Here is a 23,901-nt window from a genome sequence, read left to right on the forward strand (position 1 = left end):
GTGTGCCTGCAGAACGGCTGGCGGCCAGCGGGGCAGAAGGGCAGATGCACAAGGATAGTTACAGGGGGAGCAGGGGAAGGTCGGGGCCTGGGCCAGACCTGGGCCAAGGGGCATGGCAGGACTCCTGGCTGGAGGCTCCAGAGTGCGCCAACCGGGCACCCACTTAGAATCCCCCTCGTGGCCCCACCTGGCCCCACACTGCAAGCAGAGACTAGCCAGGAAGGGTCTGTCTCCACAGCAGGGTTGGTGCTTTCGCCCCAGTGAGCCCTGGGGGTTGGTAACGAGGCGACAGGGAGACGGTACTGAGCCACCACCCACAGGAGGCCACAGCGGGGTGGGGAGAAGGCCCATCCGTGGTCCTCCAGGAGCCGGGCAGCCCGGTGGGGAGAAGGACTGAGCTCACGGTCTGTCACAGGGGCGCCAAAGTCTCACGTCATTGTCGTCGGCCCACCTGGGTCCCAGGGGCAGGACGCTCGCAGCCCCCACAGGGTGGCACTGCTATCATCCCAGCTTACAGCGAGGCGGGGGCTGAGTGCGGGGGGCACCCCAGGTGAGGAGGTACACATAAGGCGCTCAGCCCCATGCCTGGCCCGGGCAAGAGTGTATACAGAAGGAGTCTAACTGGCTCAGGGTGTAGACATCAAGAGCCTAGCTCAGCGCATTCAGGAGCAGAAGCCATAAAGATGCCCGGTTTAGGCTGGAAGGAGAGGAGCCGGGGTGGGGGTTGGGAGGCCGACGGGGACCGGGCCGCAGTGGGGACAGAGGGCAGAGCGGAGGGGAGGCCGCCTCCTTTGCCCCACACCCACCTTCTCGATGTCCTCCAGGGTCCGGTAATACTTGGCCTCCGTCTCCTGAATCTCCAGCAGGCAGCAGCCCCTCTTGTCATCCTCCGTCATGGCCATCTTCTAGAGGGGACACGCCTGTCAGCCAGGACCCCGCTGTGCCTGCCGCAGCGGCCTGCCCTCCCGCCCAGGCTTGGCCATAGGGGCGGCCGAGGAGGAAGGGGGCCAGGGGTGGGGCAGAGGGGGCGCAGGCCCTCCCCTCCTTCCTGCAGATGGGGAAACTGAGGCACGTGGCGAGCGGGAGGAGACGTGGCACCACCCTGAGAACTGGTGGCAGCGCAGAGGCTGACACAGAGAGCTCCTGAATCTGTCTCCACTGGACCGGTCCGAGGCCCTCAGAGGCCACCCCTCCAGCATCTACAGCAGGCGTGGCATGCTGAAGGCGCCTACTGTGCACACAGGGAGAGGTTCTGACCAGCTCCCTGAGGACCCAGGTCCACCAATGGAACCACTGTCCCAGCCTCAGACAGTTAGTGGCCCAGAGGAAGACACCAGTTCCCTGCAGGGCTGTGCTTTCCAAATGTCCACTGGCCTCCAACCACGTCCTGAGACATCCCATAGGCAGGGGACACGCCCCAGGAGAGCGCCTGCCCCACCTCTGTAGGGTGGGACTGATTTGCGGCCAGGGGGCCCTGGGAAGAGGCAGTGGGTGGGGTGGCTGTTGGCCAACACAGAGTCCCAGACACTCGTCGTAAGCTCCTGCAGGCTGAGCGAGCCTCATCCGCCCCCGGGCAGGCAGGGCTCCAGGAAACAGTGCAGGGACCTGCAACGGGCCACTTGCGCTCATATCTGCCCGGGCGCCATCCTCCTCCTCCAAGAAATGCCCCAGCGCCCCGCTGGCTTTGCAGGGGCCTCAGGTCTCCAGGTCCACCTGCCAGGTGGGTGTGTCCCCCAGGGTCCCCAGGCCCCTGCCGAAGCCCTGTGCTGCCTAAGAAGGTGGGGTTGAAGGTGAGCCCCTGAAACTGTAAGGACGTGGGACCCGATAGCGTTTCCCGGGGACAGGGTCCCAAGTTGTTTCAAAGAGGTCTGAGCCCTCCCTGAAGATGGCAGCACTTAGCCCGGCGTCCCTCTAACTGCCACTTACCTGCATGTATCTAATCTGAAAGCGTGGGGAGGAAACAGGAGAAAGAACCAATTAGCTGCGCTTCCTATTCAAGCCGCGCTTGGGGGAGTCCTGGACACTCAGCCACATGGAGCCTGTGGCCCCGGAGAGCACCTCACAGCCTTGGCGTCTCAGCCTGGCTGGGGTGGGGGAGAGCCCGGGGAACGCGCACGTGGCAGCGTCCCCACGGCCGGGCCCTGAGAGTGGCACCTGCCAGCCTCTAGCTTTGTCTTCCTTTGGAACCGTCACCACGCCTGATACCTTCCGCTTAGGCTGTTCAGACAGCTGCAGGCATGGCAGGGGAGGGAGTGAAGACGAGGACCTGGCAGGGGGCAGGGGGCCCGTCCTGCCTGGATGGACGGGACAGCTCGTGAGCCCAGCGCTGAGCATGGAGACACTAAGCCGCCCTGGGTAGGTGGGATGCCAGCTTGTCCCCACGACATGGGCGGGCACCTCCCCCGGCCCTGCAGGGCCTCCACATGCGCCTTCAGGACCAGGGACAGCAGCGGGCTCTGGGAAGCCCCGGCTCGAGGGCCCCTGCAGCCCAGGCACAGAGGGAGGCCTCTCCGGCGCGTGAACAACCTGGGGCAGGGGGTCCCCAGATCACCACCCGGGCCACTGCACCCACAGGCCCTTGCTTGACCCGTGGGGCATCCAGCTTCCAAAGGGCTTGGACAGTGAGGTGGCCCCTCTCAGACCTCCAGGGAGGCTAAGCAGGGCCTCCCAGCAGCCGGCTCCCCTGGAAGGTTCAGGAATAAAGCTGCCACAGCAAGGCTGCCTGGTAGAGGGCAGACCAGGGCGCACAGACCCCGCAGCTGACTCTCCAGAGTGAGATTCCTGGTAATTGTGGGGAATGAGACCCCTTTCAGACCCTCAAGGGGCAAAAACGAGAAACCCGTTCCCAAGAGCAGGGTTTGGGGTGGGAGCCAGCTGCCCGCATCTCGGCGTCTCTCCCGGCAGAGCGGGAGCGGCCTCGTGGGGAGCTGCCTCCCAGATTTTGTTTCTTCGCCACCAGCGGGTGACCCTCCCGGAAGGAGGACACCGAACCTGCTTTCGGAGAAACCCCCCCATTTCTCCAGGGACCACAAATGGTACCAGAAGCCTCCACAGCTGACAAGTGGCATCGGGACCGCCCCCGGGTGTTTGGGGGTGCGAAGGGGCTGTGGGCCACCACCCCCCAAGTCCCTGTCTGACATCCTGGCCCAGAAGGACCCCTCCCTTGGCCCAGCAGCTGTGGGAGCTGCAGCGAGCAGGCGGCCGAGAGATAGATGATGAGAAACGCCCGTCAGAAATAAACACCCTGGCCCGTGAGAGACACACGGCTGGCGGCTCGGGTTCACTGCTCCCTGCACGAAGGGGCAGGGGGATGCGGGCTGCCGGGACCAGGACCCACACGTCCAGGGAAGGGCCACATCCTGGAGTCCTCGGAACAGTTCGCAGGACAGAAAGGCACCTGGCCCGAGGGAAGGAAGCCCGTGGGGGCCGGGAGGGACCCAGGCAGCGCGCCCTGGGCGGCCCGACGGCGGGGCGGGCCAGCTCCGAGGCCTCGCCGGGAGGGCCGGCGGGTGGCTTACCATGGGCTGCTGCACCTCCACCTTGATGATGTCCTCGTAGATGTCGTCCCCCTCGTCCTCGCACGGGACGCAGTCGTAGACGTCCTCCCCCAGGTCATGCTCGCTGCGCGGGACAGGCGGAGGGCAGGTTAGGAGGGCGGGAGGCTGTAGCCACGTCCACGAGGGGACCCGGCCCGAGGGGTCCTCCTCAAGCCCCTCGCCGCGGTCTCCCGTCCAAGCACAAGGGCACGCCACCTGCCGCCCGCGGTCCCTGTGCATTTAGTTCAGGCAGCCCGCCACCCTCCCAGACGGGCCTACCATGACAAAGCCCACCTGCTCCAGCCCTTAGTGAACGCAAGGACACACACTGGGGGCCCAGGGTGAGGCGTCGCCCTAACCGGAATCTTTGCCCAGCCCCACAGCCTGCGCTCCCCGCTCTGGACCAAAGGCCCCCTCCCCGGGGCCACGCCTATGACCTGCAGCCCCCCGGGCTCTCAGTTCAGCCCAGGGTCTCCCCAGCCCCTGCACCTGATGTGTGAAGATCAAAGCATCAAAGCACGTGCTCGCCGGCACGTGACACCTTCCCGCCAGGCGGTAAGGAAGCGGGCAGAGAGGAACGCGGGGTTGGGGTCGGCGAGGTGCCTTCCCGACGAGCAGGGAATGACCCTTCGTGTATAAGTCAGTAAGCCTTTGTTTCGGCTCGTGATCACGCCAAGTTATCCCCCCCAATCTGCAAGACTCAGGTCACAGGACGTCTCCTCCAAGAAGCCTCCTGGGACCCCCGCCCGTCTGCGATCGGGACTGGCCCGGCCCTCTTGCACAAAGGGCGTCCCTCCTGCTGCATCTCCGGTTATTCTCGAAGGGCCTGTGGAGAAGCCTGTCTCTTCCCCAGATGAAACCCAGCGTCTCAGTCCCTTCGGCTCTCCACGCCTGATACAATGCAGTATCAGCAGATGAGCCACCCCGACCGCCCGCCAGTTCCCAAGGCCCAGTGCCTCATCTGCTGGGGCTGGTACCCTGGGCTGGCTGTGCAGGGGCCAGCTTGCCCTGGAGGCCAGGCCACTCCCGAGCCCCTGTGTGTGAGGACACATCTGGTAGCCTGACTCAAGGCAGGCCGGGCGACCTTCTCTTCCGAAAGGCATCACGTCCCCTTCCCCATGGCGCAGAGCGGCCAGGGTTGGGGGTGGGGGGGAGCAGAAACGATACCAGCAGCTCTTAGGAATGCGTCCCGGGCCCCGTCCCAAACCGAGCTCTGGGGAGAAGGATCCTGCAAAATCTATAGGAGGCGGGAGTGCACGGTATTCAGGCCTCTGGAGCCAGAGGGGTCTGGTCTCCCCCAGAGCCCTGGACCCCTCCCCTGGGGGACCCAGCTGCAACGGGACCAGAGGCAGCTGCGTTGGGCTTCCCTTTGGGGGACCCCTGGGACCAGAGGGAGCCAGCTCCCATCTTGGGAAGACCCCCCCGCCCCAGGCAGCTGACGAGCACGGGTGGGAGAGGCAGCCGGTGCTCCGAGGCACTTCAAGTTTTCCAAGCGCCGCAGGTGTGAGGAAGCCGGCCAGAGGACAAAGCCAGGGACACTGTGCTAGAGCAGCCAAGGGACCCCGGGAACTGTCCCACCAACAGCCGAGCCCCTCGGGGTGCCAGGGCAGGCCCTTGAAAAGCACGCACCCTTTCCAGCCTCCCCTGTCTGGAGCACGGCGGCCACTTCACAGGCTGAGATCCCACTGAGGCTCCGAAGCAGCTCGGGGGTGGCAGGGGGGCAGCCTTTCTGCCCTCTCCTGCCCCCTCTGCAGGATGGCGTCTGGACACCACAGTCCTGAGAACTCACGATGGGGCAGGAATCAGCATCGACACGGCGACAGCTTCCAGCTCTCGGAACCACCGAGAAGGCGGGGAGGGGCGTCTGTGCTCCTAGATTTTTTCTTTTTTAAAGCGTTATTGAGTTAAGAGTTGATCACAAGGTTGAGATAACGTCTGCTGAATAACAGAGGGACTCAGCTGTTCACACATGGTCCTTTTTCTCCAGATTCTTTGCCCACATACCCCAGAACGTCGGATGGAATTCCCTGTGCCACAGACGGCAGGTCCCTGTCACGCTCCTGGATTTTCTTACCATCTAGGAGGTCCGTCCCCCAAGACGGGCCTTGGGAACGGTCATTGCCCCAAGGGAAGCGGCTCCTGCGGCTCTGCCTGCCGGGTTACTGGGGTCCCGGCAAAGACCTGCAGGAGTTCTCTCCAGCAGGTGCCAGACACCCCGGATTTCGGTCATGCGGCCGAGCGAGGCTGGTGACAGACACGCCGTCGAGAATTCTGACAGTGTGGAACAGAGGGGAGGCAGGGAAGCTCCCGGCGGCTAAACTGGACAACTCGAAGGCGGATCAGGCCCTTTATGTCGTCTGTAGACAGACATCGGCTTTGCTCTGATGGGTCAGTGGAAGGAAGTGGGGTGGGGTGGGGGGGACCTCGACAGTTAAATATTCTAAGGGCAGATGAAATGAACAAAAATGACCAAATGCCAGCCCGGAAAGGGTCTTTGAGGTCATCAGGTACAGGGAAGGCCATCTGCCAGCCCAGGAGCCCCCTTTCTTGTTCCACATTTGGGGGAACACCCTAACTGATGCCAGGACTCTGTCCCATTCAGCTCAGAATCCTTCTCAGCAAAGACCTCTGTGCAGCTCCCACCACCAGGCAACCAGAATTGGGGCTCAAGATGCAGCTTCTCCATCTCCTGAAGAACCCTGGAGCTGTCTGTCCCGTGGACGGGAAAGCCAGGGTGCACACGTGGGAACTGGCCACGGCCTTCCAGGAGCCGTGCTCCAGCTCTTCCGCCTCCGGGTCAGGGGAGCTCCAGCACGCTTTCACTGGCCGAACGTGAGACGTGACGGGGCACTGAGGGCCATTCAGAGGAACACGAGAGGCGCTTGATCCATCTTGGGGTGAGGTGGGCACCCGTCCCGTTAGGAGCCCAAGCAGGAGCTGCAGCATCCTTAGGAGGGAGAGGACAGCGAAGGCTGCAGGGGTCAGAAGCTTCCGGGACAGGTGGAAGATGCTCGGACGCCCGTGTGGACTGAGGGGTTCTAGAAGAGGTGCCGAGCAGGAGCCCCTTCTCTGCCTCCCTCTTCCCTGGTGCCATCCCCACATCTGGGCACGCACCGACGTCTACAGAGCGCCCACTGCGTTTCGAGCACGGGGTGGAATGCCTTAACAGAGCCTTTGACCATCTTCTGGCTAGTCTCCACGGAGATCAAGATGCAGCCTCAGCTGTATCATTTTGACCGGAAGATGCTCCCATGTAACGCACACCCCGTCACATCATACAACGTCCCTGCCTTCCCTCAAAGTTTCCCTTGATCAACCCCCTCCCCTTCCCCTAGTGACCACCCCCCAAGACTACCCCTCCCCATAGAGTCCTTTCGTCTGTTCTAGAAGGCCTCATATCAGTGGCCTCGTGTTTCACGCTCACTTCTGGGTCTGGCTTCTTCTCCTCAGCATCACGCCCTTGAGATCCAGACCGTGGCCTCCATGGGCAGTGCAGTCCACTTTATTGCTGAGTCCCCATCCATTGTTTGAATGTACCCCAATGTGATAGCCATTCTTCTTCTGATGAACATTTGGGTTTGCTTCCAAGTCTGAGTTTTGGTAAGTAAAAGCTGCTATGAGCATTTCTCGCTCTCTCTTTTTTTTTTTTAATGGACATACGCTCTCATTTCCTTGGGAACGGAATTGTCGGATCTATCGCTGTGTATGTTTGGTTTCATCCTAACTGCCAAGCGTTTTTCCAAAGCAATTGCAGCGTTGACTTCGCCAGCAACATATACAAGTTATAGTCGTTCTGGGTTCCCTCAGCTCTGGCGGGTTCCAGTCTCTTGAATTTTAGCCACTAGACTGGGTACCTAGTGAAACAGAACCGTGGTTTTATTTTGCATTTTTCTCCCAATGATTAATACGGTTGAGGGGTTTTCCCGTGTCCTTATGCACATCTGTGTATCTTCTTATGGGAAAGGCTTGCTCAAGACTTTTCCCCATTTCTAAAACTCGGCTGCCATCTTTTTCTTATTGAATTCTTTGTGTGTGACGGGTACAAGACTTTTGTCAGATATGTTTTATGAATTGTTTTTGTCAGTCTCTGGCACGGCAACTGGTTTTCTTCATAGTGTCTTTTGCTGAGCATAAACTTTTAATTTTAATGAAGCTGAATTTATTGAATTTTTCCTCTATGGCGTCCTGACTCTATCCTGTGCTCTGAGAAATCTTCGTGCCTTGTATAAGGAATCTTTGTGTTCGTCCGAGTTACAAATGTTCTCCCATATCTGCTTCTAACATCTATGTGGTTTGGGTGCTTATGTTTGGGGCTCTGATCCGTCTCAAATCGGTGTTTGTGTGTATGGCGTGAGGCAGGGTTCAAGGTTTGTCTCCCCACCCCCATCTGGATATCCAGGCGTTTTGTAACAATGTGTTGGAAACTTTTCTTTTCCCACTGGGTTGCCTGGATCCCTTTGACAACACCCAACGGACTCCACATGCGTGGGTCTGTTCTAGAATTCTCCATTCTAACCCATCAGCATGGTCCCCTATCATTCCAATACCATGCCTCCGCCTTGATTACTTTAGGTTTCTGGAAAGCCTTGAAATCAGGTGGCTTAAATGCTCTGGCTTTGTTCTTTTATAGGACCGTTTAGACATCCTGAGGTCCATATAAACTTTATAACCCCCCTGGTCAATGAAAACAAAACAGAGTCTGCTGGAGTTATAATAGGGACTGCAGTGGATTTATAGTTTCACTTGGGGAAAATCAACAGCTTTAACCACATCATCTTCCAACCCGTGAACCTTTCTTGCGTTTGTTTAGTTTCTCTCAGTGATATTTTACAGTTTTATCACAGAGATTTTGGAATTAAGCAAGTTTGGGGCTACTAGTTTTTCCATTTTTTCCCACCTCCTCTCTTTCGGCTCCCTTTGGGATTCCAATTATACCTGTTAGACCCCTTGATATTGTTTCACACGTCTCAGGCTCGGTTCATATGTTAATCTCCTTTTCTCTCTGCGACGTGCGGTGTATAAATTCCGTTGAACTATTTTCAAGTTCATTGACTCTTTCCTCTGCCATGTGCGATCCTTCTACTGAGCTGGTCCAGGGACTGTTCATTTAAGTTATCATGCTTTTAGGTTCTAGAATTTCCATGTGGCCCTTTTTTAAGGGTTTCATCTGTTGCTTCATTTGGACGCATCTTTTCCTCAAAGCCCCCAACCATGTTTATAAAGGCTGCTGATTGTGGCGTCTCAGTCATTTCAAGGTTGGTTCCTGGTGACGCTGTTTTTCTCTCGAGTGTGACTCCCTCGTTCCTGTTTCTTTGCGAGTCTGAAGATTTTTTTTATCGGACACTGAACATGATGAATGATTCAGGACGGAGACTCTAGGGCCTACTATCTCTTCTAAAGAGTAATGTTTGCTCTGACCATTAACGAGGTTGGTTGGACTCAAACTTCCAACTCTACCCTCCCCGCCGTGGACAGCAGCTGAAAATGGCTTCTAAATTCGGTTTCCAACTGCTGCTTTTTTTTGGTCTGGAAACCTCAGGGACTTTCCTGCGTGTGTGAGGTTCAGCCGTCGACCCGGGGTTTAGGTGGATGCGACAAGCAGATTGGGGTCTGTGGGTCCCTCCCTTCCAGAATTCCCCTCCTAACTTTCTGGCCGTTCTCCCACCCCCAGTTTCTTTCCTCTGACCCCTCAGGCCCATGAGAGCATAGCTTTCGGCATGGACTGGGGAGTACTCTCCGGCCAAAGCCTTCTCCCCAGCTGCCCCCCACTGGCAGCGCCTCTTGAAGAAACAGGTAAGAGTGGGCTGACACAGTCCCTTCCCTGGTCTCTGTATCCACAGAAGGAGTAGGACCACGAGACTGCGACGGGAATACACAGCGGGGGGGGGGTTCCTCTCGCCCCTCAACACGTGTCCACAACCACGATCTCAGCTGCTTCTCTTTCTCAAAATCAGTGAAGACAAGGAACAGTCATTCAACCAGGATCCGTTTTCAGGCACCACATTCATCTCTTCTAACTCCCTCAGGGCACTGAGGTTAAAAATAGGCGGCCACTGGGAGTTCCCACTGTGGCTCAGCGGTAGGGAACCCAACTTGTATCTACGAGAACGCGGGTTTGGTCCCTGGTCTCGCTCAGGGGGTTAAGGATCCGGTGTTGCCGTGAGCTGGGGCGTAGGCTACAGATATGGCTCAGATCTAGCATTACTGTGGCTGTGGTGGAGGCTGGCAGCTGCAGCTCCAATGTGACCCCCAGCCTTGGACCCTCCATATGCCTCTGGTGCAGTCGTAAAAATAAAATAAAATAAAAAAATAGGCAGCTGGGCACACTCAAGGAGAGCTGCGTCCTGGCGTGCGAACGTGGGACAGAAGAATCTCAAAAATGCAGACAGCATCTCTTCTCTCTGTTCTGCAGAAGGTCTGTTCTCCAGAGCCTGCTGAAACCTGGGGAAGCGAATGGCCAGTCCATGCCTGTAAAGCCCTAGCTTGACCCCTGACTACGGGGACCGCCACCCCCCAACCCCACCCCCGCCCCAGAGCCGTGCTGGGCCCTCCTAATTCCACCCTCTGCATGTGCAATGCTTTCCAGCTATGAAAATGCTTCCCAACCAGTATTTAATTCAGGTCAGTGAACACTGAGAAATGTAGGTTCGTGCATATTCTATGCAATTATAAAACAGCAGCACTAAAATTGCATTTCACGGGTGCTCCACATTATGGGAAAAGGCGAAACCCAACAGCAAAGAAGCTGCGTTTTTCAAAAGGAATGATAAAATCCTAAGACTTGGCTACGAAGACTCAAAGACCAACAGATTGGGTTGGTTTAATCAATATTAGCCTAAGACCAGTTCTGTGCCGTAGGTAATTTGTTGGGTGTGGGGGACACAGGTGACAAAGGCACCAACTCCGTCTCACGGACCTCACAGTCTCGGGTGGGGGGACTGAAGGGCAGCATGGGGGAGTGTCGTGTGCGGGGGTGACCAGCTCTGGCTCCCTTGGCCGGTGTCGGCATGGAAACTCCGCCATCACCCTGCTGATGCCTCGCTAAGGCAGCGCGGGTCCTCGTGGGTACTGGCTGGGTTCGTTACCGAGCGTGAGTCCTATGAACAGGGCAGGGTATAGATTTCAGGGCTCGGGCATCTGCTAAAGCAGATTAATGTATGCCACGACTGGCTGGGCCCTGTGCAGCTGATGGCCACGACCAGCTGCTGGACAAGGAAAGCACAGACGTGGGGGCCGGGGGTGGGGGGGAGGGGTGCAAATCGGGGTCCCCCGGGTGTCTAAAGCGGCCAGAAGGGCAGTGCGGTGACGTGGCGGTGACTCCAACGGGGGAAGGATCCTGGCCTCTGTTTTCTCCTACAGCGTGAGCCCGTGGACCGTCCAGCCATGGCCTGGCCCGCAGAACCGGGGCCCGCCCGCCGCGGCCCCTGCACGCCATCCCCCGAGGGAGAAGCAGCGAGGCCGCAGCCTCCATCTGGGCCTGGTGCACTTGACTCAAGCCCCCGTCCAGCCGCCACAGTCCTTGAAAAGGACCCTAACATTCTGAATCGCCCCAAGGCAAGTCCACCATGTCGGGGTGTCTCGAATGCACCCCGATTCTTTTCACGTTGTCACTTGGACCAACGCAAGAGCCTTGTCTTGGGATCCAAGTTATCAGAGGCCGCGATTCATTCACATTAAAACTCCACGTACCCGCCAGGCAGGGCCCGTCTGTGAACATAACCGTGGTTGTCACTGGGCACAGGACGCGTAGGTCCCCTTGTCCCTTAGCCCAGGCCAGGGTCTCTCAAACCGGACTTTCCCAAGAGCGACACCCCGGCCCTCCAACCCCGTCCATGGAAAGCAGTCGGGTGAGTGGGAGATGGGTTCCGAGCCCTGACGTTTTCCGGCTCCGCAGCTCTGGCCGGAGGACCTGAGCCTGTTTCCCCAGCTGCAAACTGAGAACAAGGCCAGCCCCCGGGAGGTCTTTGGAAGGATCAGCCACGATGGAAGTGACCAGCACAGGCCGGCACACAGGGACCGGCACACAGCAGGTGCTCAGTAAGCGGCCGAAGCCCACGACCCCAGGGACCGTACTTCACACAGGGACCTATGCTCAGTAAACAGATGCCATCTGTCAGCACGAAACACGTCACTGCTCTAAACACAATTTATAAGTCTTCTGCGGAAGAAGCACCCCAGACTGGGCGGGTGGCGGCCGGGCCTCAGCGCGGACGTGTCCTCGGCAGGTTTCAGAGATGGCCCTTCTCCATCCGGGGGCTCCGTCCAGGAGAGGGAGGGTGCAGGGCACGGAGGGCGCCTGGGCCTCGGCAGGGACGTGGACGCCGTACTTGGATGAGCCTCCGGGGCCGAGCCACACCTCGGCGGGACCTCGGCGCCCCTCCAGCTGGACGCCGCGTGAGCGCCACGGCCTCCCCAGCCCCAAGCCCACCTTCCGGGACCGCGAGCTCCCCTCCGCCTCATCCTGCCATTCCCCTGCTCTGCCGCAGGCAGCCGGGCCGACAGACGCTACGTCCGACCACCACTGTGGTCCCCACCGCGGCCGAGACCCTCCAGGAGGGCCCGGGCCAGCCTGCTGCCCCCGAGACGGGACCCCGCCTCCCTCGCCCCCCTGCCCAGCAGCCCGGCCTGCCGGCCTGCCGGCCCGATTTTGTTGCCGCCGCTCAGAAGCGCCCCCGCTCCCCTGCCGCCCGAGGAAAATCAAAGAAAAGCGAACAAACTCTCCGCGTCCTGCCTCTGGCGGGCCTGCGTGTTTGCGGTGGACATAAAATATCGCTACTGACAGGCGCGACGTGCCTGCCGGCCCCGGGCTGTCTGAGGCTGCGAAGCAGGATCCCAACCACCGGTCAATTGTTACCAGGAAACCAAACCCGACACTTCCCGACCTCGGTCCACGCCGTTCAGTGGGGGCGGCAGACGGGGCTTCAGAGGACCTGGGGGAGCCGGCTGCGGGCTGTGCGGTCTGCACATGGGGACAGACAGACAGAAAAGGCACTGCTTACAGCAGGGAGGCCGGCCTCACCTGCCCTCGGCAGACCCTGGCCCCAACACACGAGGCCTCCCGACAGGTGGGGAGAGCAGGGCCCCGAGAGGGCAAGACGGTCCCTCAAGGACACAAAGCCCTCTAGGAGCGCATCTAGACGGGGCTGTGGCTACCAGATCCCCAGAGGAGGCCTGGCTGCGTGCCTCCTGCCACAACGCCCCCTCTGCCAGGGATTCTTTCTGAGCAGAAGAGTGGCCCCACCATCCAGACTTGGTCACAAGGAAGAGGCCCAGGGACTGCCCTGGCCAAGCAGGAGCTGGCTCAGGGTTTGAATCCCTTCTTTGCCACATAAAGTGTGCTGTGTGACCTCAGGCCAATGAGTGACGCTCTCTGAGCCTTCACATCCTCCACTACAATATGGGGACAGGACCACCCACCCTGCGGTGACCTTGTAAAGGCTGAGATTATGGGCAAAACTCAGGTGCAGGGCCTGGCATTGAGGGGGCCCACTGACCTGCACCTGGAACCACTGCTTGGCGCCTCCATGTAAGGACAGCAAACCAACCTTCAGGCCCTCCTCTGTGCCATGGCGTGCAGGGCGGTGGGGACAAATGCAGGGAGAAATGATAACACAGTAACAGAGACAATCCTGATGGGCTTTATACACCTCCAGGGGAAGGAGCACCTCCATCAGCCTGGTAGAGGTGGAGATGGCTTCTCAGAGGAGGTAACCTCTGGGTAGGGTTTTGCAGGATGAGTAAGAGTTCGGCAACCAACACAGCAGATATGTACAGGACAGGATTCTTCCGTGAAATCCAGCCTGCGAGGCTCATTTATTTTTTAAGCAATATCTCTGAGGTGCCACTGTGTGTCAACTCTGTGGTGGACACATGGGACATAATGCAAGAAGGGCCGAGTCTTTATCCTCACGAGCTGCACAGTATCGGGAGAGGGGTCTGCAGAGGCCCCTAGACAGACTGTAAACGTCTCCCCTGCTCTCTCCCTGAAGACAGCACCAATTGTGTCGATCCTTCCGTTCCCCGTCCCTGCAGAGACTGTTACACCGGACCACAGAATCGCCACGACGGCCTTGGTCTGAAAGGGCCCCGGGCTTCACTAGGTATTTCAAGCACAAGTCCCCAAGTCTGTGTCGTATCTGCTGCCGCACTACTGAAACCTTCAGCCGGGGCAGAGGGGCTCCCTCAGCACAATGAGCGCCCATCCCTTTCGGGACAGCTCAGGCCCAAGTACCGAGGGGCCGCGATGCCCCAGGAGGGCAGAGTGGGGAGCCTTAGAGACGCGGAGAGCAGAGGTCAGCGCTATCCGTCCTCCCACCCCCGCCCGGCCGCCTCCGTGACCGGGAGAGGGAGGCGCAGTGAGCCTGTTTGGGTGTGGGGGGGCTGCCCTTCTCCCAGACGCCCACAGGCAGCTCTAGAAGGGCAAGGGGCATCGTGGCTAGACCACAGGGGCCAGAGAGGGAGGCCAGGGGTCCAGCTCCATCTCGGGGCTGCACGGACGGGGGACTCTGGGGCCAGGACAGCCAGGCCTCAGGTCCTGAGTAACAGACACAGCTGAGCCCCAGACTCTCCCAGGACCCCACCCCCAATAAGGCAGGGACCAGCCTGGTCGGTGGGAGGGAGGTTTCCTAAGTCTCATTCTGGCAATGCCTATGCACTTCCTGTGCACTTCTGCCAACACCTCCTCCAGGAAGCCCTCCCGGTGTCCTGGCCTGTCGAGGTCTGATCCCAGGGGCCCTGGATAGCAGATGTGGGAGTTAGAGGGGCAGAAAGAGTGAGAGCCGAGCCAGAGGGGCCCAGGTCGCCGGCCGGGCTCTACCAGACAGACCTGGCATGGAGGGGCGGTCAGGCTGTGGGCTTTGGAGTCAGACAGACCTGCTTCAAATCCGCTCTGCCCCTTAGCTGCCCTGTGCCCTTGGGCAGGCACCTCCGCTGGGGACACTGGGGCCTGACGTGCACGTGCTCCCCTGTGTGCTGGCTCCGTGCCCTCCACATGGCCAGCCCCACAGCCAGGCCTCCTGGCGTTCACGTGAGGACAGACACCCTCGACGGGGCTGCAGGGACCACGTGCTGCCAAGGCGACCCCAGGCCGGGACTGCACACACCGGGCACACCATCAGCGCTCCCCACAGGCACAGTGTACAGACGAAGGCCTGAGTGGCCAGAGGGGAAGAGCTGGGTCCACCGACAAGACCAGGGGCGAGCCGAGGCCCTCCTGCGCCCACCGTCCCCACCTCAGCAGCCCACAGCCAGGGTACCCGGGTCTGGGAGGCAGCCTGCAGAACAGGGGGAGCCCTCCGCAGCGCCCAGGGCTCCGGGGACCCTGCCCACCCCCTCCAGCCAGCCCCCCCCAACCAGCCTGAGCAGGGCAGCCGCCACCTCCCCTGTGGAGGGGCTTGGCCGTCGGCCCTCTTCAGGCCCTGCCGGGGTCTGTGTTCTGCACGGAGCAGGGTTCGGGGTCTGTGGTTAATGGAGCTGTGTCTGTGTCGCCTGCTTTCAATCTCGCCCCTTGGAGAAGCAATCCTTCGGGACGAGCACGAGATGCCCCCAAATCCCAGCCTCACACGTGGGCGGGCCCCCCCTGCCCGCAGGTCTCCTGCTTGACGTGGAATTTTCACGCAGAGTGGCGTGACGGTAACGGAATTCGGAAGCGCTCTGAACAAACGTTTTTGCAGCTGGAGGTGGCGGCAGGCAACAAGGTCAGGGGCGGGGTGGGGACAGGCTCTTCCTCGGTGCGGGAGGGTCATTTCCCTCGGCAGGGGGAGGGCGGCCTGGGTCCTCCCAGCGAGCTGCCCCCTCTCCCCCGCCACCGCCTGGGCACGCCCACCTGTGTCCCTGGGCAGCGGGAAGACCCGCTCCAGGAAGATGCCCAAAGCCCCGTGAGGGCGGCTCCCACGCGGGAACGCCTCCTACATTCTACGCATCTTAAAAAATTACCCCGACAGCGCTAACGTGACACATTTAAAGCTGCAAAGTCATTTTATGAGGCAATAAAGCCTGCAGCTATACATTTACGGATAAATCATATCCCTGTCGTGTCATGATCACATTTGTTTAAGCCTGAAAATCACTCAATTCCAAGGAAAGTGAAGCTGGTGGTGGGGAGCGGGCTCCCCAGTCAAAGACCACGGACCCTCTCAGCGCGAAGGCATCCACGTACCCTCTGGCTGACGCTCTCCCTGCAGAGATGGGGACAGTGAAGTCCCTGGACTGAACGCACCCAGGGCAACACGGAGCTCCCCGTGACAGCTGCGTGTGGCTGAGATGTGTCCCTGCCATCCTCAGCCGGCGAGCTGCGCCTGCTCCCGCCAGCAAAGGTGACTTCCAGACGCCCTCTGCACGCTGGGTGCCCCCCATCACAGAAGCGCACCCTGGCTGGGGGGCTCTGCAGGCCTTCCGAGGTGGCCCAGGCCTCCCCGGGCAGGAGGAGTGGTCTTCCCATAGAGTCCTGGGCAGCCTGGATAATTCTGATGTCTTGCAAACACCTCGTGGTGTCTCAAACCTGCTGCACCTCCACGGGGCAACGCCAGGCCACGCCTCTGAGACGAGAGCCCGGGGACCTGGGCAGGCAGGTCCAACCTTGCTCTCCTGCTTCACCCCTCCTCGCCTCCCACTCTCGGGGCCACTGCACCCAGCCAGGCCTTTGCAAGGCTGCTCCTTCTGTTGGGACCCCAGTCCTGCCTTTTGGCCACCTCGCACTTGGGTTCCAAGACCCAGGTGTCACCTCTTCCGAGAAGCCTTCCCTGATTCCTGAGCTGGCATTCACCCAGCCCCACCCTGGGCTCCAGTTCACCCTGGGCGGTGAACTGTCTCATGCATGTGTCTTCTGTGTGCAAATCTGGCTCCCAGCCCTGCGTGAGGGGCTCCCCCAGGGCAGACACCTGACCCTGGGCCTGTGCGAGAACCGGGCAGGTGCGAGAGATAGGGAGCGGCTCCTGGGAACGAAGCGGTGGCTCATTGGAGGGATGAGCTGCTGTGCAAATACGAGGCCCTAAAATCATCAGGACCATTTACAAAAGGGCCTCTCCTGCGGGGCTCAGTGCGCTTGATAAAGCATTTTTTAAGTGGCAATATTTCACGTTAATTTTTTCAGCCAGCTGCTCCATGGTTCGATCCCACGTTCTACGATGATCTCAAAAGTGAGCTTAGAGCGCTTGAAAACAGAATCTTAGCCCAGTGGCATCCATTCACATGCAGGGGGCTTGGCGCTGGCTCCCAAGACACTGTTCTGCATCCCAGACCTGGGCTGCCCACACAGAGCCACGGAGCCACACGTGGCCGTGAGCTCACCAACGCGGCCCGTGGACCGACCGTGCTGGCCTTCCGCAAAAGAGCATGTCAGCTACTTCCTTAACCATCCGTTACGCCCATCACGTGTTGAGCTAGATGATATTTGCAGGGGTTTTGTTTGGCTGCGCCCACGGCATGTGGAAATTCCTGGGCCAGGGATCAAACCCAAGCCACTGCAGTGACAATACTGGATCCTTAACCCACTGTGCCACAAGAGAACTCCCTTCAACTAGACAGTATTGTGGCTACACTGGTAAAGTAAAAATACATGCTTTTTCCCCCTCTTTTTATGGCCACACCTGCGGCATATGTAAGTTCCCAGGCTCAGGGCTGAACCAGAGCTGCAGCTGCTGACCGACACCACAGCCACAGCAACGGCAGCACGAGATCCGAACCGCATCTTTGATCTATGCTGCAGCCTGTGGCAATCCCGGATCCTTAACCCACTGAGCCAGGCCAGGGATCAAACCCACATCCTCATGGACACTATGTTGGGTTCTTAACCTGCTGAGCCCCAATGGGAACTCCAAAAATACAATCTCAAAATTCATTTCACCTGTTTCTTTTTTGAAGCAAAGAAAATTTACAATTGCACAGGCAGCTTGTGTTTGCTTTCTCCCGGGCAGTGCCGCCGTGGGCATCTGGAAACCAGAGAGAAAGGCCACATCCCTGGTGAAAGGGAACCACATTCCCTGCCTGGGCGCTCACGGTGTGCGCAGCAGACACCACCAACGCCGCATGTTACACTCAGGGAAACGGGCAGAGAGACTGGGTCACCTGCCGAAGCCCAAGCGGTAGGACACGCCAGCCAAGGCTCCGGGTCTGCCCTGAGGCGCTCTTGGTTGCTCTGGGAACGAGGCAGAGTCTTTTTTTTTTTTGGCCACACTCGTAGCATGTAGAATTTCCTAAGCCAGGGACTGACCTCGAGCCACATCAGCGACCAGAGCTGCTACAGTGACCATGCCAGATCCCTAACCCGCTGCGACCCCAAGGGAACTCCACGAGGCAGATTCTTCTGCACGGCCAGGTCAGTGCCCCGGCTTTGGGTGGTGGAAGCAGGCGTAGAAAAGCCCTTGATGGCCCACTGCACTGAAGGCTGAGACCCCCTGCTAGGAGCAGTCCCTCCAGCGAGCACTCTGGGACCCCCACAGCTCTCCTCCAGCGATGCTGGGTCTAACCCCAGCACACTGCTCCCCAGCCCTGCAGCCCAGGGCACGAGGTCCTGGGCGCCAGGACTGCCCCATCTTCCCCTTTATGTTTCCAGAAAGTGCATAGCAGCCAGTGGGCAGCTGAATGAAGACGTGACTGATTGATTGACGGACTGGCCGATCGGAAGTGCTCTTTGGGCCATGCACACCTGGCGGACCCTCACGGGTGCCCCCCCCCCACCAGGCGCCCTGTGAAGGGGAGGGGGATGCATGGAGCGAGTGCTTGACCCTCTCCAAAGAGCTGTGGGGCATCTGAGGTCCGGAGATCGGGCGGGCCCCTTAGAGACACAACGCGATCATTGCTTCTGACACCTGGCCAGAGCCCAAAGAAAGAATTAGCAGCTCTGCTGGAAACGTCACCCCGTGCTCCCTGCCGCCGCTGCCCGGCCTCAGATCCAGGCCACTGCCCCGGCTCCAGCCTCTGCGCTCCACAGCCCCGTTCCTGCCCCAGCAGAGGCCAGGTGAGACACGACATGTCTGTTTGTGTCTTGCAAATTACCATAATGGATAAATATGAATCCCAAGTCCATGGAGACAGGATGCTAGGAAATCTTTATTTTCAGTGAAAAGAGAAGCGGGGAGGTGGGGGGGAGAGCATGAAAAATTTATTAAACTGGAGCCTCTGGGACCAAACCACAAGTTAAAGACTCAAATGCGTTCCCCTTCCCTATAATTTATGATTTACGTCTGCAATAACTGCAGCCATAGGAGCTCATTGGATTAGGCAGGCTCACTCTCAGTGCCATGGAATAATATCACTGAACTGTGCAAAGCCACACACACCCCCAGACTGGCTTCTCCGTGCCCGAGGAATGACACCCTGAGTTTGGGGGTGAGGGATCAGTCACGACGGGAACAGGCAGAGAAGCGGGGAAACGGGCACGGGCACCCGGGGTCACGCCAGACTCTCAGGGCAGAAATCCGCCCAACTCCTGAGAACAAGGCAGGAAGCCCCGGGGTGGCAGCTGAGGGGCCCCTGGCATTTCATGCAGGTCTGTCCTGCACGTGGTCCCCACCTCCGGGAGCGCTCCGTCTCTGCCCACCACCGAGGCAGGTCTCCCCGGGGCGCGGAGCCCACCCGCAGCCTGCTGACTCGGGGGAAGGGGCCTAACCCTCAGCACGGGGTGGGGGCTCCCCGCACACTGTGGGGGCACTGACTGTGGAGGGGAGGGGAGGGCCCAGACTCAGGGTTCAAGGGCAGCTCCAAGGCCTCCTGGCTGAGTGACAGGGGCAGGAGTGCCCCCTCGAGGCCTCTGTTTCCTCATCTGTAAAGTCACCTGCAGAACACACCACCCAAGGAGGGGGGCGGGTAGAAGAAGACAAGTCCCCGCAGTGCCGCCCCATCAAGGCTCTGTAAGCTCCTCCCACTGTCACCGTCATCACCACTTGGGATGCTCAGTTACGCCGCTTATACGAGATGTCAGCCGCTAGGGCCTGGGGGGCGGCGGGGCATGAAGACGCGGGGTCTGACCTCAGGCACCTTCCAGTCCACAGAGACGGGCATCCAAGAACCTGATCTCAGGGCACCCCACAGACAACCCCAAGGCCAAACGGGGGTGTGGGTGCTCTTCCGTGCATGGAGTCGGGGGGGGGGATGTGAGGCTCCCCAAGTGGGGGACCCTTAGGCATGAACTTGGCAGACGGAAGGACATCCAAGGCGGGAAGGGCAGACGGGAGGCAGTTCCAACCCTGAGCCCAGCCAGCCAGGGGGCCGCGGACCAGCTGGGCCCCCGAGCCCCCACCCCGCCTCTCCGAGCCTCGGTCTCCTCACCCCTCACAGGCTGGGGTGTGCAGCCCCTCATTCAGCCCCCACCTCCGGGGGCCCCGCGCATTGGAGCCCACCTTTCTTGAAGTGTATTAGTCCCCCTCTGCTTCCCGGGACAGGTCAGGGCGGGCAGTGGCGTCCGGGCGGGGACCCCAGGCCCTGGCTGAGCCTATGAGGACCCCAGACCCCACCCCTTCCCCTTGGGGTTCTCTCCAGCCTCGGAACCACATGGGGTCGACCGGGTGTCCCCAGGAGCCGCACTTCTCACGGGGACCACTGTGGGGTCAGCACCGTTTCAGGAAGATGGTGGCAGCTTCGGCCACTGAGCGGTGAGGGGTTCGTTCACATACCCCATGAGAGGGGGCCACCAGCTCGTGGCCCACAGGCTGGCTTTTCAAGGGCTCAAATTACTTCAATGGACAGGGATCCAGCAAAGAATATTCGCCCGGGCCCCCTACTCTAGAGGCAGCCCCGCCGGGAGCGGGGGCAACGAGGTGGCTGCCAACACGGCAGGTGCACGGTCAACGCCGGCTCTTATTTTGGTCATGATTCTTAGGCTCAGTCTGCGCCACAAGACAAAGGAGAGCCAGGACAAGTCTCCCCAGGAGGAACAGCCGTTTCTCCAGGAACAGAGAAACATCGCCGTCCAACAAGAAGGAGCCCCCACTGGCAGGAGGCCGGGGAAGCCTGGCACCGCTTGGTCACTGCCTCCTCCTTCAGGATGGGCAGCCCCGCCCTCCAGCCCTCTGCCCCTTCTCTGGGCAGCCGGCCACAGGGCCCCACCCTGGCCATGCTCTTCTGGAAGGGCCACCATCCAGGGACTCCTGCCAGTCCCTGGGGGGCTCCAGGAGCATAAGAGGAGGCTGGGCCCGGGCTGGGTGTGCTGCAGGACACACCGGGGAGGGGAACAGAGCAGACCAAGGATGGGCCGGGGCAGAAGGGGAGACGCCGCGGCGGCTGCAGGTGACCTGGCCCCAGCCCGGCCCCCCCCTTCAGGATTCAACCCGGAATCACGACTGCCTGTGCCTGGAGCCTGCTTCGCTCCAGGGGCCTCGCTTCAGGAAACGCCAGCTCTCGGCCCTCTCGCGGCCGACCTTGTGGCAGAAGGCCACTGCCATGTCACCACCAGCTAGGGACAGTGGGGCGAGGAACTGCTCATCCGTGAGGTCCCTCAGGCGAGGGGACGTGGAGCTGCCCGAGCAGGACGCTGAGGCCGGCTCCCCTGGCGGGGGGGCCGCTGTGTAGAGACCCCCCACCCCCCACCCCCCGCTCCTTACTCGGCCAGCTCCTCCAGGCTGCGGTACACGTCATCGTCACTCTCCGCGGTCTCCTCCGACGGGAAGGGCCTGCGGGACAGGAGACAAGAAGGGAGTGAGCGGGTCGCGGTGGTGCCACTGCCCTGGCCGGGCCTCGCCTGTCGCCCATCACGGGCCCCCGGGAGCGAGTGCCCGCTGGGCTCTGCTGGCAGGAGCAGATGGGCTTCTGTCCTCTCCCGTGGGAGGAAGCAGGATCCACGTTTCTCGGCTGTGTGACACAGGACTGTCCAGGTGGAGGTGCCGAGAGAGGGGACCTCACACCCAGCTCAGCCCGGGACATGGCAAGAGTCGGTCCCTCCCTCCAGGGCCCGGCATCCCTGCTGGCAAAGCAGGGGAACCGGGTTGGGGACCGCAGGAAGCGTCCATCCATGCAATAGTCCTGGGACTCCAGAAACGGGGACGCGGGGCTCCCGGCGCCCTCGCAGTGGAGCACAGGAACTGGACCCCAGGAGAGGGGCAGGCCGCGAGTCCCAACCGTGTCTGGACGTGAGACCCTTTGTTTTTTCTCCATGAGAGTCTGACTGTTCTGTGTCTGGGGGATTCCCAGGGTCCCTGCAAACTCCGTTACCCTAAGACGCATCTGGGAGGAGAAGGGGCGGGACATCAGAGCCTCCCGGAGTGGGGTGGTGAGGGGTGGCACGGCTGCATTCTCACCTGGGCAGGTGTCTACCTGGGCAGCTCAGAACCCGTGGCATCAGACCTCACAGGAGAGAAGGAGGAAATGGGGGCTCACTGGGAACGCGAGTCACTAGGGCTGAATGAACCCGGGCCCGAGTCCTGCCCAGGTGCTCAGGGCCGGCAGGTGCAGGCGAGGTGCGTGAGGGCGTGAGACGGAGGATGCGCGGGGCCGTGGGCACGGCCGGGGTCACCGGAGGCAGGCGGGCGAGGCTCCAGCCCTGCGGCCACCTGCACGGCAGGTGCTCCACCACTTCCGTCCGCCTCTCCTCGCCCAGGCTATGGACACCACCCAAGAAAATTCACCTCCGCCGCCTCCGCAGGCCGGAGAGCCCGCTGTCCAGAACGTTCCAGCATCTTGTTTCCTTCCAAGCAGGAAGGCGGTGCTCGCTAAAGTAAGAGCCGTCGTTACAAAACGTGTCTCTTCCTGTTTTGTCCATTTTTATTTATTTATTTTTTTTGCTTTTCTAGGACCACACCCGCAGCATATGGAGGTTCCCAGGCTAGGGGTCGAATCAGAGCTACAGCGGCCGGCCTACCCCGAAGCCACAGCCGCGCGGGATCCGAGCCGCATCTGCAACCTGCACCGCAGCTCACGGCAACGCCAGATCCTTAACCCACCGAGCGGGGCCAGGGATCGCATCCGCATCCTCACGGATGCTGGTCGGGTTCGCTTCCGCTGAGCCACGACGGGAGCTCCTGTCTCTTCTTTGAAAACTGACCCATCTCGATGTGTGTGATCTTCTCACGCTCTCTCTTCCTCCCGCCAGCGGCTCGGTCTGCAGTCCTTTTCACCCCTCTTCATCTGCCTTACCCCAAGGAGATGAAACAGGAGTGTGACTCAGAATTACCCTGCCAGCCGCAAAACCCCTCCTGCTTTGATTCCAACATCCCGACTGGGGGCCACAAAGCCCCTTGAGAATCAAGGTGCAAATCCAGTTAATTTCTGCCACAGCCAAACAAAGACAGCCTGCCAGGGACATGGTGGGGCCTCGCACCCTGGCCCCTAGAGGCCGGTCCTGGGACGGGACAGAACGCAGGGGGTCGGGGAGGCCATGCCAGCCTCTGGCCAACTCCTACCCACTCGCCCCACTGTCTCCCTGTTCATCTACCTCCAGGCTTCGTGCAGGCTCTTCCCTCGGCCTTCACCCCCCCACACACCCAGTTCACCTAAGTGCTAGTATCCTTCAAGACCTGAGCTAAGGTCCAGCTCATGTGGGAAGAAGTGGCCACTCTCTCAGCCCGGATCCACTTCTGCCTGGTACAGTGCCTGGTACTAGAGGGAGGGAGAGGTGGGTGAATGGATGGATGGATGGATGGACGGACAGACAGATGGGTGTGATGGATGGATGGCTGAACGGATGGATAGATGGTCAGACGGATGGATGGATGGATAGACGGGGGGATAAATGGACAGACAGATGGACGGACAGACGGACAGTCAGATGTACAGATGGAAGGATGGATGGATGGACAGATGGACAGATGGGTGAATAAATGGACAGACGGATGGATGGACAGACGGACAGACAGATGTACAGATGGAAGGATGGATGGACGGACGGATGGATGGATGGACAGACGGACAGACAGATGTACAGATGGAAGGATGGATGGACGGACGGATGGATGGATGGACAGACGGACAGACAGATGTACAGATGGAAGGATGTATGGACAGACGGATGGATGGATGGACAGACGGACAGATGGGTGCATAAATGGACAGACGGATGGATGGACAGACGGACAGATGGCTGGACAGATGGAAGGGTGGATGGATGGATGGATGGATGGATGGATGGATGGATGGACAGACGGACAGATGGGTGAATAAATGGACAGACGGATGGATGGACAGACGGACAGATGGCTGGACGGATGGATAGATGGACAGACGGATGGATGGATGGACGGGTGGATAAATGGACGGACAGATGGACAGACAGATGTACAGATGGAAGGATGGACGGACGGACGGATGGATGGACAGACGGATGGATGGATGGACAGACGGACAGATGGGTGGATAAATGGACAGACGGATGGATGGACAGACGGACAGATGGCTGGACAGATGGAAGGGTGGATGGATGGATGGATGGATGGATGAA

At 60.1% G+C, this 23,901-nt stretch overlaps 1 protein-coding gene across 10 annotated transcripts in view; it reads right to left on the minus strand.

Moving 5' to 3' along the window:
- Positions 1–23,901, minus strand: part of VAV2 (vav guanine nucleotide exchange factor 2) — a 173,109-nt gene that overhangs the window by 41,005 nt on the left and 108,203 nt on the right. For 8 of the 10 annotated variants that reach the window (XM_005654613.3, XM_021071375.1, XM_021071364.1 and 5 more), the window contains 3 exons: positions 21,074–21,142; positions 3,519–3,621; positions 807–905 (listed from right to left, as the gene is read on the minus strand). In XM_005654613.3, the coding sequence (XP_005654670.1) occupies positions 807–905; positions 3,519–3,621; positions 21,074–21,142 (271 nt within the window). The remainder of the gene's footprint in view (positions 1–806; positions 906–3,518; positions 3,622–21,073; positions 21,143–23,901) is intronic. The other 2 variants (XM_013987084.2, XM_021071367.1) reach the window with 1 other exon arrangement.

The sequence above is a fragment of the Sus scrofa genome, chromosome 1, assembly GCF_000003025.6.
Source record: "Sus scrofa isolate TJ Tabasco breed Duroc chromosome 1, Sscrofa11.1, whole genome shotgun sequence".
NCBI lineage: Eukaryota > Metazoa > Chordata > Mammalia > Artiodactyla > Suidae > Sus > Sus scrofa.